A 19,519-nucleotide genomic window follows, 5' to 3' on the forward strand; every position below is an offset into this window, starting at 1 on the left:
ATATATATATATATGAATATATATTCATATATGAATATGAGTTTAATAAATTCAGTCTATTGTGACACATTTTTATTGTAGATTGCTGCTTTGTTCCGCCAATTTCATCCAAGTTGTACCTCAAAATTTCACAACTGCTCAAAAGATTCATGTTTTTTATTCTATTTCTTTAAAGATAAGAACTTTTTTCTTTTTTTTTTTAACTTTGATTTTGATCCTCTGGCTTCACATCTATTACATTTTAATTGTAATACTTTGATTTATGACCAAATACCTGCAAAACGAATGACATTCCCATCGGCGTCAGCTGTAGGCCTACGTTGTATAACACGGTGAACATGAGCATGAAATACTTAATTATGTTTATTCAGAGTGTGCTCGAGGCTGTAATATTGCTGTGTTTTGTTGTTGTGTTTTCCTACTTATACTTTTTGCATTTCGCTCAATGCACTGCTGTGCTTAAGGAGCGCACAGCCTCACAGAGCTGCCATCATGGCCGCAGAGTCTCTAGTCTTGTCAATATAATATGATTTCATATTTGATGCAGGAAGGAAAGAGGCAGCATGTTTTCATGAAGAGCACACGTGCTGCATTCAAAATGGCACTTGCGTAAAAGTAATATGTAGCTAATTTGAACGGTGTTGTTTGGTGTTTAACCTATAGCAATGTATTTTACTGTATAAACTGATCATTTCCATGCAAATTATTTATCAAAAAATTGAACTCTGAACTTTGTCTGTTAAATAACATTAAAGTGGTAAAAACAAAAGAAACACTATTTTCCTCTGAAATGTATTTTTCTAATTTTTCCTAATTTCCAGAGTAACTTTGAAACTTTGAAAACTTATTCATCAAAAAAAAAAATAGAATTCTAAATGTACAACACACCACATAATCTCCCATATTTCTTGTCTAACGGGTTTGTCTTGAATCTAACCTCGGTAAGTCCCGTGGCGTCACTAGGAAGTGAGCCCGATTCCACCCAGCCCAACACCTTATATATGCATGATCCCGGTGCCAACGCAGGTTATTCGGTCGCCGCGATGGACCTGTTTACGTCCAACGACGAGAACCGCCATCGCATCCAGGTGGTGGAGAATTCATTTGGTCCTGCGGGGCAGCCCCTGTCCAAGCCGGGTCGGTATCTGATGGGACAGGGCCGCCTGGTGAAGCAGGGTCGCCGGAAGCCCCAGCCCAAGGTTTTCTTCCTCTTCAGCGACGTGCTGGTGTACGGCAGCATCATCCTGCACCGCCGCTGGCACAAAAACCAGAAGGTCATCCCTCTAGGTGAGCAACTTCTCCTGTGGCTGAACACTTCATCCAGTCAGACTGAAGAGAAAGATAGTGATCAAACCAGTATCTGTATTCATAGCTCCACACAAGCTAGAGTGACCATGTATGTATTGCTTTGCACCCATGATTGCCTGTCCACATACCACCTAAACTACTTTCAATTGAGCCAATAGTTCTATAGATAAACCTAAAAACAAACATGCACAAAAAAGAAAAAAACAAGACAGCATTTCTGGAGATGCCAGATACTTTTGAGTTTGTTCAAAGTCATGTTTTAATGCTTCGAACACCTCAAAATAGAATTCTGTTCACCTTCATTGCATTGATGCAGCGAAGCCTGTAGAATAAAAAGATCTGTAACGTTGAACGTTGACTGCATTCAACTCTAATTTACAGTCTTGTTGTGCAGAAATGGGAAGTTCGCAGGTAGAAAATTGCTTTCTGGCGTGTCGACCAGACCATCGTATCATATGTTTTTTTTTGCAATGTTCTCAATATGCCATCTTGACTGTCATTTCAGAGGACATCATGCTCAAGGACATGGAGGACACTGAGGGATTGAAGAACCAATGGCTGATGCGCACGCCGCGCAAGTCGTTCTTCGTGTCCGCCCCGTCGTACGAGGAGAAGTGGGCCTGGATGGAGCACATCGAGGAGTGCCGCTCGAACCTGCTGCAGGGCGGCGGCAGCCAAGCTGGCTCCACCTTTGCTGTGGCGTGGATCCCAGACCAGGCTGCCTTCAAGTGCATGCGCTGCTTTGACAATTTCACCATGACCAATCGCCGCCACCACTGCCGAAAATGTGGCTTTTTGGTGTGCAACGCGTGCTCTACGCAGCGAGCGGTGATCGGCCACATTCACCCCACCAAGCGGTTGAGGGTCTGCAGCCTGTGCGACACGAGGACGAAGGAGTACGAGATGTCCAGCCCGGGAGGGAACGGCACTGGGAAGAATAGCTCGGAGGAAGACAATGAGGCGGCATCCAGTGACGAAGAAGAGGGAGTGGAGACGATGGAGGGCCACGCTTACAGCAGCTGGCTGGTGTCCCATCAGGGCACCTGTGGACAGACGGGCACCTACGTTTACCCGATACCAATGAATCAGAGGCCCCAGTGAAACATGAGCACATCGAGACGGTCTCTCAGACACGTTTACCATCATCGAGCGTCATCTTAAACAATGAAGTCAAAGAGTATTGGCCTTTTGAATGGGCCGAGATGGCACAAAGGTAAACAAATGCAATAGAGGAACGTTAAAAACATTGAGAGAGAACCATGTATTGTATTTTTAACTATTTAATGTTGTCGTACCTGAGTTTTTAAACACAGTTCCCGATCCATGGAAAAACACCATTATCTTCTCAAACATTATTTGATGTTGAGAAGAGCAGTGTATGCAGTTATGAAACTTCATTTTATCAGTTTATACTTTGCTACTTTTTAATTTTGCTTCGAAATGATCTAAAAACAATAAAAGCATTTAAAACACTTGTGAAGGATTCGTGTCTCTTGTGATTATTAGATTATTGAGTCAGATGCACCAATTTAACTTTTGTTACCTTTAATATAAAATGTTATAAAATCCTTTTTCAAAGACTGCTTTTATGTGTGTTTAGTGTGTTGAGGCATAAGCTACGTTTAACAGGAGTCCAAAGAGTGCTCAACAAACTGACATTTTATTGTGAAGGTAATTATAGGTTTTTAAAAACAACTCGATGCCAAAGTTGGTTGACTCATTTCTTAGAATGTAGCGTCAAACCTGTTTGACTTCTCCACACACGGAAATGTGGCCCGTTTACCGTAGACCAGACCAGATGAGACGGCAGAGTGCATTTATCGGACACGGCATTAGTCTCACTAAACAAGTCTCACAGAACAACAATCTGCTGACACTCAAGTCTTTGTCCCAAATCTTTACAGACGACGTGAAAGCTTCTCCCAGAAATGTCCACTCCTCGAACTTCCAACTTTGTCCCTTTGACTGCTTTATTTCTTAAGATTTGTTAAACAATCAAACATTTATATTTTTGTACAAATGAACATGACACGTTTACTGTGAGTCGTGTGCTCTCGTCTCTCTTCCAGCTCCTATTTTAAATGAATACACCATCAGAGCTTTATAATTATGTGAGTGGTGTTGATAGTTCTTACAGGGTTAAGATCTGCTGAGTCCCAAACATTTTAGTAGACTAGCAGTAAGAACATTGTTGGAATTGAGACGGTTTCATAATATCTGACAATATCCTTATTATTCCAAAAGTCACTTTTCACCCAGACCTCTTTTTACACTCAGTAATAAATAACAGCTGTTCACATGCTGGTGTTGCACACAAGTTAAAACAGTCTAAATATATATGGTTGAGCTGTCTTTCTGAACAGTGATGATAAAATCGTTGCATTCAGTTGCTTTTATTTGGTCATAATTTACGTGCTGTGCTCAATAATTCCTCTATACTGTGTGTGGTCTGGCTGTTTACATGATGCACGAAGTGAGAACTGCTCGTAATAATCCCGCTGACGTCACAGAATTGGTTTGAATTATGCGGAGAATGAGCTTCTGAAGATCTGCTTGATGTTTGACAGAGTTCAGAGCATTGCAAGTCAAGATGATTACCATTAAACCCTGGAGCCTTTTAAATATTTAATCAGACAAGCGTGACATTAAAGGCCAAATTAGAGATGCATTTCCCGTACTTGTTACAATGTGATGACTGAGGTGTTTAATCATTAAAATAAAGGTCTTTATACATGCTGCAAACATATGGGTCAGAATCAGCACAGTACAGAGAACAGTCCGCCTTAATGTTTTATTTTGAAAGGTATATTGTTGGAAAGTGATTAGAAAGCGATATATATGAGTACATTATTTGAAGTTGGGGGTAACACGAGCGCTTAAGAGCTGTTATTGCCGAGTGTCTGCTGGACTGTAAAAGAATGGCGTTCCTGCCACCTAGTGTCACATTTGGCTTTTGCAGCGAGGGACAAGACAACCAGATCCCTCAAAGAACCTGGTCTAACGGACTCAGAAGAACCCTGTTAGAAGCTCAGTGAAACTCCTCAAACTGCGTTTTGCTCAATAAACGGTCTGCTGTTTACGAGAGGGAGCGGATGGGACTGGAAACACGGAAACTCCCATTTAACTCCACCTATAATATTTGACCATTACTTTGAAAAACCTGGTGAGATTAGTTTCAACCTTCCTCCGTCCCTGATCCCTGCCTTCAAGGCTCTCAGGTCGTCGTACAAGGAATTCAAACAAACTGACCGTCCGAAGATGATGTTGATGTTGAACTGATAGGAGATCATCAATCTCCTAAATGTGCAGACCACTAACAGCGGATTTTAGATTTCCAAGTTGAGATGTGAGAAATTTGTTTTTAGCTTAGATATTTGCTATTTAAAATAGTCTTTGTAATTCCTAGTCTATTTTGTGGTCCACTCAGTATAGATGTTTCACTGTAACAGCTACATTTTGGAGTCTATTTAGTATTGACGGGATATCGTAACAGCAAAATAATCAAGTGTTTTTAATTTGAATGTTTTGGAAACATTAAACGAGGAGACAAGACGTTTATGTCCGGCTGCTCGTCCTGCCGTCCTGGACCGGCAACAACAACAGTTTCCTCCTGAAGTCTTGGCTCATTAAACAGTCTGTTGCTTATGAGTGGGGGTGGTGTGCATCATTGAAGCTTCACTTAACTCCACCTGCTGCTGCCAGCAATGTTTGATCATTACCAAAATTAAAGTAGGTTTAGTCCGGAGCCTTGCAGTCAATTAACGTTTTTTTTAAAACAGACAATCGGAATCAGCCAAGAAATTTGCAATTGGTGCATCTCTACAAGAGACTTTTAACATAAACAGACTTCAGATCAGCTTCTTCCTTAAAGCTTTGATCTCCTGGACTTGTTTGCGCCTTACCTCCATTACTTATGAACCGCGGCAAGAGTTTTCTCAACTGCATTTAACTTTTTCTTTAGATCCTTGGTCAGATTTTTCATGGACAAGAGTCTTGACTTCATTCGCCTCGTCTCCTGACACTTCAACTTCAGCTTTTTGTGAGCCAAGACAAGCTGATCTTGTACCGCGTCCACTTTGCGTTTCAGTGTCCTGGGAGAACCAGAAACTATGTAGTTGTGATCAGTGCCCACGTAGATCTGCTCTTGTTTCAGACTCCGGTAACTATGATCGTGCAAAGCGGATTGTGAAGTTATGCTCGTCTCACACTCGGTATTGTCATCGGAAACGACCTCATCGACATCGCCACCGACAATAACCCGAACAATGTCATCATCGAGGATTTCGTCAAAGACGCTGTCAACAACATCGCAGTCCACGACATCATCCTCCTCCTCAATAGGCGCTTGCTCCGCATTGGCAATGCTGTGATACGGTCCATTGTCAATGTTGGTAGTCAATCGTAGCAGGCTGGTCGTGTTCGTTACATCCTCTATCAACCAACGGTTTTGAAAGATGAAAATGGTGGGCACAGCAGTGTCCTTCAGCCTCCTCTTGCCCTAAAGATAAATGCAGAAGACATCAGCAGGTAAGTTGTGCTACATAGGGTTTTTTCTCCTTTTTTTTTTTTTACAATTAAAAGGTGTATTTTGTGATTTAAAAGGAGCAGTATGTAGGATTTAGTGACATCTAGTGGTGAGGATGCAGATTGCAACCAAAGGAAACGCCCTTTCTAAGCGTGCCAGAGGACTACGGTGGACTTTAGGTAACGTAAAAACACAAAAGGGTCTCTCTAGAGTTTGGTTTGTCCTTTCTGGGCCACTGTAGAGACATGGCGGTGCAACATGGTGCGCTATGTGAAGAGACCCGCTCCCTGCGAAGATATGAAGGGCTCATTGTAAGCTACAAAAACACAACAATTCCTAGTTTCAGGTGACTTTACATCAATGAAAACATGGTTATGAAAATTCAAATTTTGCTAATAAATGCTAGTCTGGTCCCTTAGATATTCAACTGGCAGTTCTCAAAAGCCTCTATGATCATGTCCTAAAACAAATAAGGAAAATATATTGTCTTTACTTGTATACTATATCACATAATTCTTAGTTTAAAGTCATTATACACTAAATAAAAAACCCAATTCTGAATATTATATTCTGTTTCTGCCAATAGACGCCCCCCTAAATCCTACACACTGGACCTTCAAATTCAGATTGTAAGGGTGGTTTTCCTCATACTCAAACATTAAAGATGATATCCACACATTCAGATATGTTTTTATTGGTAAGTCACCTCTACGTTAGGTCTGGTATTTCAACTAATTATCGGTACATTTAGAGAATTCACTGTGTAATTAATTAGTGCACTAAAATGTATCCGTCTACCTCCTTGTCTATGAAGAACTGGTCATCCTTGAAGTGCGTACTGCACAGACGTGAACTTTTAGATGGGATCCAGTTCCTCCTCCTCACATTCAGCAACCATTGCTTCAGCCTTGCATTATCACCTAAAGGAAATCTGTTTGAAGAAGGAAAGAAAAAGTTAACTTTTGAATTCAGACATTCTAATATATCATACCAGATAGAAAGTGCATATCCAATCATGTGTCAGTCTACACTACAGAGCTTTTAGGAATGTTTGGGCGAGTGGAAGAAGTTACACCAGCAGAGATGTGCTCAGATTCTACTGTTGTTCTACCACTGACCTGCAGAGGGCAGCAACGGGCCTTTGCTGCGTGTCCTCTGCCGCAGATGTTATCAGCAGAAGAAGTGTTCATTCACAAACGTCAAAAAAAAACTAACAAACGCTAAAGCTAGCGGGCTAGCTAGGTTAGAAAGATGCATCTGTATTTCGCGTTACAAATTAAAATAAATCGGGATGCTAATTTTAGCTTGTGAACAACGGGATTAAAACACAACGTAACGCTACTTACCGGAAAAAATTAACGTCCGACCCCTTAGAATGTCTTCTGGAACAACCGTAGGCTGAACAAGACATCTTAGACAACACACCACAATGTTACAATTAACTTTAATGAACCGAAAACGCACCGTGAAAGGGTTAAAGTTCCTACACGGAAACGCGCATAGCACCCACAGGCTGTATAAAATAGGAATATAAGATAACAACAGCAGGCTGTCTGTGAGAGGCGGACGAAGCATTTGGTCGGGTCTGAAAAGTGAAGCCAAAGCGGAAGTGGATCAAACCCGCATTCTCTCTACTGGCCAGGAGGGAACAGGTCCTCTGGTTGCAACTAGAAGTCTTCTTCTTCATGTTCATGAAGGTTAGCAAACAACGTTATGGTGCACTACCGCCAACAGCTGGTGTGGAGTGTGTATAAATAAAATAAAAGATAATGAGAACAAGAAAGTAAGCAAAGTTATACTCTCTCTCAATCAAGTTTTTCTCCTAAAATAATGAAACAAAAATAGATAACACTTATCTCCAGAACTTTGTAAAAGATAACGTAAATCATATCTCAAATTGATTTAATTAAGATGCAGTATCCATTCTCTCAGCATCCTACTTTGTACAGTAAAGCACAACATGTTATAAAGTTTCTCAGTTCTCAGATCTATTGTGTTTTCCTATTGTATTACAGTTCCTGTATATATGTTCCATCATTTGAATTCTGTTTTTTTTTTTGCTGTCTCTTTTAAAACATCTGGTCTGCTGGGTCAAAGGTCACATCTTCAATCCATTGTTATGTCAGCAAAATATCCAGCATCTCCCCAGTATACACCAATAATTAATCACTGATTCGATTGAGAATTCCAATGCTGTAATCTGGAACAAGGAATGAAATACTAATGTTGTTCTTTGAAGCATCTGTATGACTGAGAGTGGCACTGTTGGACTAAAGTTTATTTTGAGGTATTTCTAGTTTGTTTTTGTTGCTTTCTGTTCAATTGTTCAGCCCAAACTTTTTGTTTCTTCTCTCTCGTTTTCCCAGCAGAGTTTCAGTGTAGATGTTCATTTCATAAATGATGGGACCATTTAGAGTAAAATAGACAATAACTTTCAGAGGTTGCTATTCTTGCTGCTTTTAATGTATCCATCATTAAAAAAGTCTCTTTTGACCTCTCAAAAAAACGAAGAGGTAACATTGAGTTCAGTAAAAACTAAAATCGAAAATTATGACAAATGTGGATCCTGCACAACCCAGTACACCGGGTGTGGAATACTGCTGCGGACATCGTTATGCGTTTCTACATTTAAAAGTTTTCCAGCGAAATAAATGCAGCTATCACCTGCTTTAGGGCAGTGGTTACCAGGTGATTTAAAAAATAATGTTGGTCTATAGTTTAGAATCAGATAAATTACAGAAATGTCTTTACCAAGTAAAAAAGTAATTTAAAATACTGTATTATTGGTCCATAATAGATCTATCAAACACATAATTAGTATGCATTGGCATCTTATTTGTAAGGTTGTTTTTTTAATCATGGTGTCATATTAATATAGTTTTTGATTGGAGTCCGCCCATCTCTTCTTCTTGTAAACGTGGAATTTTCCCCCAAATAAAATGAACTATTAACTATTTTGTGTTAAACTCTTTGACTCTGTTTCTAAGATAGCAACTAATAAAAAATATATATTTGAAGACTTCTCAAGTGATCGGACACACACTAAAAGGTGTATTATTTTTTTATGTTTACATCTCTCTCGTGCAGTTCTATATTTTTAATATGAATGTTATGTTTTCTATTTTGTTGTTTCATGTATAGATACATGGTATTACAATGTTTAGTATAATCATATAACATGTATATTCATCTGAAGAAAAAGAAAACCACGGCGACCTTTTTGATGACGTCAAATTAGCCTCTTCCGCTCGTGCTCGCGGCAGTAAACATGGCGACTGGCTAAAGCAGTCCGTGCATGCATTCATTCCTGAAAGCTTTGGATTTCTCTTTCACAGCGTAACGTTACACAATACGTTTTACTTTACTTTTTGGTACGCAAAGGTGCGCGTGTGGGGCGTTAACGCTCTACGAACTTTTCTGGAATAAAAGGTAAAATTCAAATTTCGCTCCTCCTTCGCTGCTGTCGTTGCTAACGCGGACCTAGCTACAAGTGCGAGCTAACGTCAACAGTTAGCCTAACGTTAGCATTTGCCAGCAAAATGCTGCATGGGCCGCCATGAGAAGATATAACTGTTATATATGTAGTTTAACCGGCTTTATAATGTTCGATAGCCACTTAAAACACCCGCTGGGTTTGAATACGTTGTATCTAACTCACAGAGAGAGAGACGTTAGATTGTCTTCGCTTCTACGTTAGTTATTTATAGTTACGTTGTTTAACTAACGTTCGCTAACCATCACTATTAACATTATTCAACATAGCGCAACGTTACAATGTTTATTTTTCCTAATGTTATATTTACATTTACCTACAGTTTTACTGATAATACTTTTAAATGTAATGTATGCAGAGGTAACAAGCATGTCATTAGTTAGTAGTAGTAAACGAAATTGAACGGAACGGACCATCCTCTCAAAGATGCTGTGAAACATCTGGCAGAGACATCTTTGAATTGATTGTGAAATCCAAAATACAAGGGGAAGATGTGTATATTCCCTCAGCGGATACAGATGGTTCATTTCATTTTTTACATGTCATAACTGTGCAGGGTGAAAGAGAAGCACCGGCACGATGGGGAGACGTTCAACCTCCTCCACCAAGAGTGGGAAGTTCATGAACCCCACCGACCAGGCCAGTAAGTACCGACCATAACCAGCAGCTGGTTCCTCCGTACCGGCCTGCTGGATAACACCTGAAGAATGATCAACTCATTGTTTTCAAGTGCCAGAACAATAACTAGTGTACCCTTGTTCTCCACCTCTCTTACAGGAAAGGAGGCCAGGAAAAGGGAGTTAAAAAAGGTACGAGTGGTCTTTAAACATGTTCACTTTTCAATGTACTCTCTCTGGTGTTATTATTGTGTTAATAACATGTGGCTTCATTTGTTAATAACTGTGATAGAACAAGAAGCAGCGGATGATGGTGAGAGCTGCTGTGCTGAAGATGAAGGACCCCAGACAGATCATTAGAGACATGGAGAAGCTGGATGAGATGGGTGAGGGGGCTGAATGTGTCTGTTTCTGTCAAACTGCCGTTTGTATGTCTGTACATAGGTTTACTGTCCCTAAATATAAAGTTAGTTACTTTTATAAGATGTTCATATTTTTTTTTAAGGCTTTTTGGACTATTTCAACCTAAAGCTGCTGCTTTTGTTAAAATATGAAGCTTTTCTGTAACGCCTTCAACAGAGTTCAACCCAGTCCAGCAGCCCTTGCTGAATGAGAAAGTGCTGCGGGACAAGAGGAAGAAGCTACGCGAGACATTTGAGCGCATTGTCCGTCTCTACGAGAGAGAGAATCCCGAAACCTACAAGGAGCTACGCAAACTAGAGTTGGACTATGAGACCAAGCGAGGGCAGCTGGCTCTCTATTTTGATTCAGTCAAGGTGTGTTTATGTATATTTGTTTGGATTGGAAAAATTTGTTTTTAATCAATCTTGACTCATTGAGAAGCACGTTTGTGTCTTTTGTTTCATTTGCGGGAATTTGTACACAGTTTGTTGAGCCCCAACGCTTCATCTTCTGGTTTCTTTACATTGCTTAGGCTTTGTGGTGACTCTATTTACTATCATGTGTTTTGTGTCCTCTTTTTCAGAATGCAGAGTCAGTGGAGGTTGACAGTATCCCTTTACCAGATATGCCTCATGCACCCTCCAATATCCACATCCAGGACATCCCACTACCGGGAGCTCAGCCTCCCTCCATACTGAAGAAAAACGTCTCTTTTGGGTAATTATTAACATGTGCATACCAGGCGACAAACCTCTACTTCTGCCGAGTGAAGCCAACGCGGAACAGTCTTAAAACTTGCATTATCTCTCTTGACCAGCAGGGGGCGACTCCCCTGGTTGCAAAAAGAAGTCTGGTTGTATAGAAGTCTATGAGAAAATGACTCTACTTCTCTCTTGATTTATTACCTCAGTAAACATTGTAAACATGAGTTTATGGTCTCACTCTCTAGTTTCAAGTCTTCTTCAATACAGCATGATGTTCATTTTGTAGATTATGGTCCATTTAGAGTCAAATAGACCATAAAGACCGTTCATTGGTTGCAAAAAACCCAACATGGTGATGGCTGTAATCCAAGATGGCGACGGCTAAATCGCCAAACTCAAGGCTTCAAAACAGCAGTCCACAAACCAATGAGTTTAAGTAACACTGCTGAGTATTGCTCTGCCACTGAGGTAATTCTTTTTTATGCATCAATTCTGTTTTATGCATCTCTCAGTAAAGGACCTCTGTCGGCATCTTCTGGACCGATTTTGGCAACAGTGCCAGGTGTGCCACGCTTACCTCCAGGGAAGAAGCCCCCTGGACCCCCACCCGGGCCCCCACCCCCACAGGTTCTGGCACTGTACGGCATTCCTGCTCGACGAGCTTATGGCACAGACACAGGTAACGCACAAACCCATAATGACTACATTTCTGAATGCTAATTTTCCTTTAATTGAATTCAATTCCTAACTTTTCTTTTTTTTTCTTGAACAGAACCTTCCATTCCTGGTTTAGAAAAGGACTCTCCGATGGAGTTGGGAAGAGATCGGGACAGCGGCAGTGAGAGTGACAGAGATCGGGACGACGTGGACGACGACGAAAGCGACTCCGAGGAGGACAGCGAAGACGAGAGAGAGGAAGGAGGAGACGGAGACCTGAGGATGAGTGTGGACCGGCCCGATGATGAGAGGGAGAGGGAGGAGGACAGAGACAGAAATGAAAGACATGCTGGTGAGTGTTTAGAAATTGCTTTATTGTGTTTTTGCTTTAAGTTCTCAACTTATTCATATTTTGATGACTTACTTTTAACTACGTTTAATTACTTTAGGTCGCAGTGTACGATTCGCTGACATGCCTCCAGAGGCACTCCGTGAAGGGAAGAAGAAGAAGAAGAGGGTGGTGAAGAAGACCAAGGCCATTACCCCGCTGCAGGCTATGATGTTGAGGATGGCAGGTAACTGTAGTATTCCAGTGTCTTTGCTCCATACTTGCTAAGCTAGCATACTTTAATTTCTATTTCTGATGACATGTTGCTGTATTTTTTTATTTTTTGTCTCCAGGTCAGGCAGTTCCTGAAGACGAAGAGGAGGAAGAGGTGGAGGAGGAATACACGGATGAATCGGGCGGCTCAGACATCGAGGACAGGGGACCACCTGGGGAAAACCCGCCCCACCTCCTGGCTAATCCGCGTCTACCCCCTCCTGCTGGACCGGTGGGACAGCAAGGGCCTCCACACCTGCAAGGTCCACCAATGACTGGGCCTCCACCACTGGGTCCACCCCCAGCTCCCCCCATGAGGCCTCCCGGTCCACCCTCTGGCCCGCCTCCAGGTCCACCACCAGGTTAGTTGCAACGGAAAATTATGCTCCAGCTCTGAACTCGATACCAGAATAAATCAAAATTAAAAAAAAAATGTTATGCATCCACCTCGGGTTAGGTTTTCGGTTAGGTTTTCCGTCCCATTCTCGGGAATGCAATATCTCAGGAATGATTTTTACAAATTTGGCACAAAGTCCACTTGGACTAAAGGATGAACTGATTAGGATTTGTTTCATCAACGGCACCGGTGTCACATTTGGCTGAGACATGTATTTTGATAAACGTACACATTTTTATGCTGTCTATGGTTACGTACAGGCTAGCGCCTTTGCTTCTCTTCAACCTCACAGCCTGCGTGAGCAGCACGGCTGCAGCCGGTGAACTGCTGCAGCTCGTACGCGTGTGGTCTCCACACAGACAGATCATTTTGACTATTGTTTCTGTACCATGCATGTCACACCAAAAAAAAGGCGACACGACATGGTCAGAACTGTTTGTTCTCAGGATTTCAAGATAAGGCCTGTAGTGAATTGGGTCACAGCGGTTTGTCATTTTTAAAAAGTGGGTCCGAGAAAAAAAGTTTGGGAAACCCTGTTTTAGATGATATATTCTGTCTTTAGGTGCTCCTCCGTTCCTGAGGCCTCCTGGTATGCCTGGAGGCCTGAGGGGTCCGATGCCTCGTCTTCTGCCTCCTGGACCTCCGCCAGGTCGGCCCCCGGGCCCCCCACCAGGCCCCCCTCCTGGCCTCCCACCGGGCCCCCCGCCACGAGGACCCCCTCCCAGACTCCCACTCCCTGCACCACCAGGTAGGCACATGTGTATGAAGGCACACATCTGTGTGTGTGGTGCATGCACATTTGTGTAGTACTTTAAATCCAAATGTAAACTGAGTGTGTGTATATGCTCTATATGTTCTTGTGTGTGCATGGACACATGCTGAATAAACGTGACACAAGAAAATAATTTAGTTATTTTATATGCCATCACAGCTCAGCTGCAGTGAAACTCAAACTGAGGCAGTAAAAATATACTTCTATACATCATTAAATATATTATATAAGCATACTTTATGTTTAAAATATGTGGAGTGGTGAAGAGGAATGTCAAACATTTCTCATTAAAATACACTTTGTCTTTTTGCAGGTATCCCGCCTCCTCCCCCAAGAGCAGGAGGGCCCCCGCGTCCACTTGCCCCACCACTCTCCCTCTTTCCTCCACCTCTCAACGCCAACGTGCTCAGTGCTCCTCCCAACATTGTCCAGCGACAAAAAGGCTCAGGATCCAACCCGGATGGTTCACAGGGCAACATGCCGCCCCCTTCCATGCCCATGCCTATGCCCATGCGACCGGGCGGCATGCAGATGCCTCCCCCCCCCAGGTACAGCTGGCGCTCCGACTGGCGGCAATCCCCCCGGGCACCACCACGCGGCCACCATCGAAAAGCGACCCAACATCACCTCGGTCGCAGCAGCCGGAGGCAACCTGGCCGCGGGTGCCGGCTCCGGCGGAGCCACCATCTCCGCCAAACCTCAGATTATCAATCCGAAGACAGAGGTCACCCGCTTCGTGCCCACGGCGCTGAGGGTGCGCAGGGACAAGAGCGGAGGGATGCCCGGGGCAGGAGCTGGGCATCACGACAAAAGAGGTCACGGAGGAAGGAGGGGAGATGACGGCATGGGAGGTGGACATGGGCAGAAACAGCAGGCAACGGCTGCTTCGATGGGCTTTGTCCAGCAAGTCCAGATGGGTGCTGTGTCTCAGTCCAACATGAAGACTAAAGACCAGATGTATGAAGCCTTTATGAGGGAGATGGAGGGACTCCTCTGAGACTCGGGAGGGTATTTGTGGCGGATGTTCAGTGGGGTTCAAAGGTGTATTTGTTTTCTGTGCAGAGTGCTAGAGGTAGCTGTCTTCAAGGCCGTCGGCTAGATTAGTTTATTTTCAGTAAACCAAGGAAAGTCTGCTACACTCAGCACTGGTCTCCATCTTCATTTGATTTGGATTTTTAATTTGTTGTATCAAGGATTATGTGAATTCGTTTGGTAAGAAATCTGATTATGCATGAAATTGTAATTTTTTTTTTAAATTGGTTGCTATTAAAAGGCCCGACTCATAAAAAGAACACTATTCTCTGCTATGAAAACATTGTCAGCTGGAGACTACCTGTGCTTTTTGTCCTCCATTTTTTTTCTTACAACTGGCATTTTCTTCCGGCCAACTGTTTGTGTTTTGCCATGACCAGAAAAAGCATTTTGTATGATTGTTATTTTATCTCCGAAACATGTTGGACATCGAAATAAAGGTGTGGAACGTTTGTCAACCACTGACAAAATACATGTCTGAAACAATTTGATCTGCAGCGAAATAAATACTTTTTACCTCATCCTTCAGTGTGACGTGATACAGGAGACAATATATGGATAACATAATTACACATATTTTAGCAATTATTGTCTGGATGCTGTAGATCTGGGAAAGATTTCCCTAAATTCCACCAGTCAGTAATCTAATATTCCGTATGATTTTGTGGCGCCTTAAGTGTGTGCGTGTAAGAACAACAAATCCCATCATCCAGTGCGGCTTCAGCTCGATTTTTCGCATCTGCGCATTCCGGGGCTGACGACACGTTGGGACTAAAAGCATGGCGGACGACGCTGTGGAAAGCGTGAAGCCAAACACAGACGACACACTCCAAATTTCGAGGAGCGAGGATGTTGACGGTCCTCTTGACAGCGGCGAAAACAAGGAGGCAGTGAAGACCTTCAAGGATTTGGTAGGTTCACCTCACAGAGACGCCATTTTATCAACAAAAGCGAGCAGCAGCATTGAGCTAGCTAAACTAAGCTAGTAGCAGCTGCACTTGTATTTTAAATACCCGTTATCTGACGACGCTGTGATTTGGTAGCAAAACATTGTCGGCAACGTTTAATAGTCTCTACTCTGTATCTTCTCCGATCACCAGGGTGTTACCGAGGTTCTCTGTGAGTCGTGTGAACAGCTGGGATGGAAGACGCCAACAAAGATCCAGATAGAAGCTATACCTCTAGCCCTGCAAGGTGAGTGATCCCAGAGCCTCTTTCTGTCTACGGTCTCCATCAGGAGAGGCTGCTGCCAGTGCCACTCTGTGTGTGTGTTTCAAACGTGCTTACCCTCAAAACCAGTGGTGGAAGAAGCATTCAGATCTGTTGCATAAGAGCAACAGTACCTAGTATAGCACTAAATTGTGCTTAGGTTGTTTTCTTCCACCGCTCAATACACATAACTTCTATAACATCTGTCTGTACCTGCAGGGAAAGACATCATCGGCCTGGCGGAGACTGGTTCCGGAAAGACGGGTGCCTTCGCTCTGCCCATCCTGCAGTCCCTGCTGGGTTCGCCCCAGAGGCTCCACACCCTCGTCCTCACCCCCACCAGGGAGCTGGCCTTTCAGATCGCCGAGCAGTTTGAGGCCCTGGGCTCCAGCATCGGTGTTAAGTGTGGTGAGTGTCCATTCGCGGTTAATGACCGGTTTTGCAACGAGGCCGATCACTTTCTGTGGTTCTGTTCCTAAAGCTTCTTTTCTGTTGCAGCTGTCATAGTCGGAGGAATCGACATGATGTCCCAGTCACTGGTGTTGGCTAAAAAACCGCACATAGTTATTGGTAAGACCAAAAATCAAACAGTCTTAAGCTGTATCGCATCACAATTTAAACCGATTTTTTTTGTTTTAGCATCAATGTGATGAAGTGAACCAAATATGTTACAGCCACACCTGGTCGGTTGATCGACCACATGGAGAACACAAAGGGCTTCTCCCTACGAGCGCTGAAGTTCCTGGTCATGGACGAAGCAGACAGAATCCTCAACATGGACTTTGAGACTGAGGTGAGTTATTGATGTCTGTGCTACTGTTTCCCCCTGCAGTGTGACACTATGAGGCATTGTAATTATGCAGTATGTTTTCCTGTCCGTCCGCCCATTCTCGCGAATGCAATATCTCAGGAACGCCTGGAGGGAATTACATTAAGTCTGTCAAACATCCATTCAACCCCGAGTCGGTATTTAAAGTTCCTTAAAGTCTGTTTTCTTTGTTTTGTCAGGTGGATAAAATCTTAAAGGTGATTCCCAGAGATCGGCGCACCTACTTGTTCTCTGCCACCATGACCAAAAAGGTAGAAATAAACACTGATCAATACTGAGCAGCATGTGACCCCTAGTGTTTATCGTGCTGAAAACTAATGAGCAGACACCAGAGTGGTCCACCACTTGTGGAGCCGACTTCGCTTTTCTATTTCACTGACATTCTTTCATTTGGCTACAGGTCCAGAAGCTACAGAGAGCAGCTCTGAAAGATCCTGTGAAGTGTATGGTGTCCACCAAGTACTCTACCGTAGAGAAACTACAGCAGTATTACGTCTTCATACCATCGAAGTACAAGGTACGGCACATTCTGCTTTCATGTTTTAATGTCTGACACCCCATTCCACATGCTGGGCATCCGCTGAAGGTCACACTCCCGTTATAATTGTGTGTTGTTGGCGTTTCTGACTCCGTTTTCTGTGTGTGTGTTCGTGTGTTCGTTCTCTGGCAGGACTGTTACCTGGTGTCCATCCTGAACGAGCTGGCCGGCAACGCATTCATGATTTTCTGCAGCACGTGTAACAATGCCCAGCGGGTGGCGCTGTTGTTAAGGAACCTCGGCATCACTGCCATCCCTCTTCACGGCCAGATGAGTCAGGTAGACCTTCAAACACACACACATAGCCTTTTTTCAGAACTCAGACCAATCCATGCAAACATTTGTCATCGATGATGATGTAATGCAATGGTTTGACAACAGGACGGTGTTGCACAAGTACCTTTTTTGCATGCTCTGCTTCTCGCTGTTTGAAGCTTGAAGAATGTTGCCGGGTCTTTTCTTCTTCCAAACACAATCGTTCATTCACTAGTTGCCAACACTAGTGGAGAGCTGTCCTCTGCACTGCCCGCGGCATACAGTAGAAATCTTTTACAATGTTTAATTGATGAATCGATTAGTCAATCGATAGAAAATGAAACTATTTTGATGGCTTATCAAACATGTCGGTTTGTTTTGTTCAAGCTGACATTCTATAGACGATGAATCAAGAATTGTTTTTTTAGGGATGAAAAGTCTTTGTGTAACCTAAACATCAACAGATCATCATGTCTACCATAAGCTGATGAGTCATGTTCGAAGCAGTTGTTAATGTAAATGTAGTTTATCTGTAGAGATTAACAGTAGAGATCTTTTCTGACGAGGACAAACACCGGCCCTTTACTCATCCTTTTTACAGCCATTGTGTGAATGTCGAGTAGCTTTGGCTCTCTTTAGGCTGGTAGAACAGCGCCCTCTTCTGGTTTGGTGCCGTACAGTAATGCAACTTTACAAACTTTACCAAATCTGACATGAGAGCACAGTGTGTGTGTGTGCATGCTGGTACAGCCAAACCATAAGGCAACGTTTCTACATTATTTATATGGTGCATATTTATACTCTCACATGCTGCAATGAGCCTTTTAAAGGAAACGCCAAATTGACTCTCTGGATCTTCCTCCATCTGTTGCTCAGAACAAACGTCTTGGAGCGCTGAACAAGTTCAAGTCTAAGTCTCGGTCGGTGCTGCTGGCGACGGACGTGGCGTCCAGAGGACTGGACATTCCTCATGTCGACTGCATCATCAACTACGACATCCCCACCCACTCCAAGGTGCGTAGGCGCTGGTGTTCAGCGCTGCCAGTTTGTTTGATGGTTTCATGAGTTTGAGTGGATTTTGATCGGATCTGTCTGCCCTCATAGGACTACATCCATAGAGTCGGACGAACAGCCAGAGCAGGGCGAGCTGGGAAATCCATCACTTTTGTCACTCAGTAAGAACGTGTTCTCCGCTGTTGTTTTTCTAATGCGTTGCAAAAAAAAACAACGACTGCATCAAACTGACACGTTGTGTTCCCTCAGATATGACGTGGAGCTTTTCCAGCGGATCGAAAGCCTGATTGGGAAGAAGCTTCCTGCCTTCCCTACCCAGGAGGATGAGGTGATGATGTTGGTGGAGAGGGTGAGCGAGGCCCAGAGGTTTGCCAGGCTGGTGAGTCGTCAGGGGAGGATTGGGAACCACTGAAAGATGGATGTCATATCTGGATTGTATATTGAAAAAAAACTGTCTTCCTCAGGAAATGAAGGAGCAAGGTGAGAAAAGGAAAAGGCCCAGAGGAGGAGATGCAGACCAGGATGACACAGAACAAGCAAGCGGTGTGAGGAAGAAAGTGAGAGGAGGAGATGGTGGAGGGAGAGGAGGAGGAGGAGGAGGTGGGGGGAGAGGAGGTGGGGGGAGAGGAGGTGGGGGGAGAGGAGGAGGGGGCAGAGGAGGAGGGGGAGGCAGAGGAGGAGGAGGAGGAGGAGGGGGGGTGAAGAAGAGAGGTGGAGCAGCCTGGAGAGGAGGACACTGAAGCCTCCTCCATAAACTGATTGTACATAACAATACAATGCCTTTCTTGTTTTTGGATGTAAAACTTCATCATGACGTCAACATATTTCCCAGCATTTGGTATACCAGCTATTTAATTACATGCTTCTCCTGCCCCTCTATGAGATTTTCCCATTTGTAATAAAATGCCAGTGTAAAAACCAAAGCTTTTGTTTGTGGTAGAGTGGTGTACGATTGCCAGACGTTTTTAACAAAGGTTTTTTTTTAATTGTTAAATGACATTTTGTTGAGAATGAAAACGTGTGAGGTACTTATTTTTTAACTTACTTGTAATGCAGGTAAGCAACAGTTGCAATATCGATCATCATTGCATGCATGTCATTGGTTTACAGATCGGAGGGTTGGTTTCTCTCAGCCAATGACGGAGAGGATGGGGGGGGGGGGGGGG

The 19,519-nt window shown here is 43.4% G+C and overlaps 4 protein-coding genes across 5 annotated transcripts; 3 read left to right on the top strand and 1 right to left on the bottom strand.

Annotated features, from left to right (window-relative positions):
* The first annotated feature begins 991 nt into the window (after positions 1–991).
* Positions 992–2,777, top strand: LOC116396318 (pleckstrin homology domain-containing family F member 2-like). Its single transcript, XM_031870860.1, has 2 exons — positions 992–1,287; positions 1,814–2,777. Exons 1-2 carry the CDS (start codon positions 1,002–1,004, stop codon positions 2,407–2,409), a joined length of 882 nt encoding a protein of 293 aa, XP_031726720.1. The 5' UTR covers positions 992–1,001; the 3' UTR covers positions 2,410–2,777.
* LOC116396321 (THAP domain-containing protein 5-like) lies at positions 1,420–7,489 on the bottom strand. Of its 2 annotated transcripts, XM_031870864.1 has the most exons (3): positions 7,180–7,489; positions 6,632–6,764; positions 1,420–5,806 (listed from the first exon to the last, which is right to left on the bottom strand). In XM_031870864.1, exons 1-3 carry the CDS (start codon positions 7,242–7,244, stop codon positions 5,216–5,218), a joined length of 789 nt encoding a protein of 262 aa, XP_031726724.1. In that variant the 5' UTR covers positions 7,245–7,489; the 3' UTR covers positions 1,420–5,215. The 2 variants fall into 2 exon arrangements, with proteins under 2 accessions (XP_031726724.1, XP_031726723.1); XM_031870863.1 differs by lacking the exon at positions 7,180–7,489 and having other exon boundaries at positions 6,632–7,170.
* A 2,416-nt stretch (positions 7,490–9,905) lies between these two features.
* wbp11 (WW domain binding protein 11) lies at positions 9,906–15,029 on the top strand. The gene is given in 12 exon segments (XM_031870840.1): positions 9,906–9,969; positions 10,104–10,135; positions 10,236–10,329; positions 10,523–10,719; positions 10,929–11,062; positions 11,562–11,728; positions 11,822–12,058; positions 12,156–12,281; positions 12,388–12,669; positions 13,267–13,452; positions 13,790–14,013; positions 14,015–15,029. Coding segments are annotated over 12 exon segments (2,202 nt in total). The 3' UTR covers positions 14,474–15,029.
* Positions 15,030–15,085: 56 nt separating this feature from the next.
* Positions 15,086–19,449, top strand: ddx47 (DEAD (Asp-Glu-Ala-Asp) box polypeptide 47). Its single transcript, XM_031870883.1, has 13 exons — positions 15,086–15,419; positions 15,609–15,702; positions 15,937–16,125; positions 16,216–16,287; positions 16,392–16,510; positions 16,726–16,797; positions 16,947–17,063; positions 17,217–17,363; positions 18,216–18,353; positions 18,444–18,514; positions 18,603–18,732; positions 18,818–18,953; positions 19,011–19,449. Exons 1-13 carry the CDS (start codon positions 15,288–15,290, stop codon positions 19,091–19,093), a joined length of 1,500 nt encoding a protein of 499 aa, XP_031726743.1. The 5' UTR covers positions 15,086–15,287; the 3' UTR covers positions 19,094–19,449.
* Positions 19,450–19,519: the final 70 nt, after the last annotated feature.

Source organism: Anarrhichthys ocellatus, unplaced genomic scaffold (genome assembly GCF_004355925.1).
Source record: "Anarrhichthys ocellatus isolate YVR2014 unplaced genomic scaffold, GSC_Weel_1.0 scaffold55, whole genome shotgun sequence".
In the NCBI taxonomy this organism is placed as follows: domain Eukaryota; kingdom Metazoa; phylum Chordata; class Actinopteri; order Perciformes; family Anarhichadidae; genus Anarrhichthys; species Anarrhichthys ocellatus.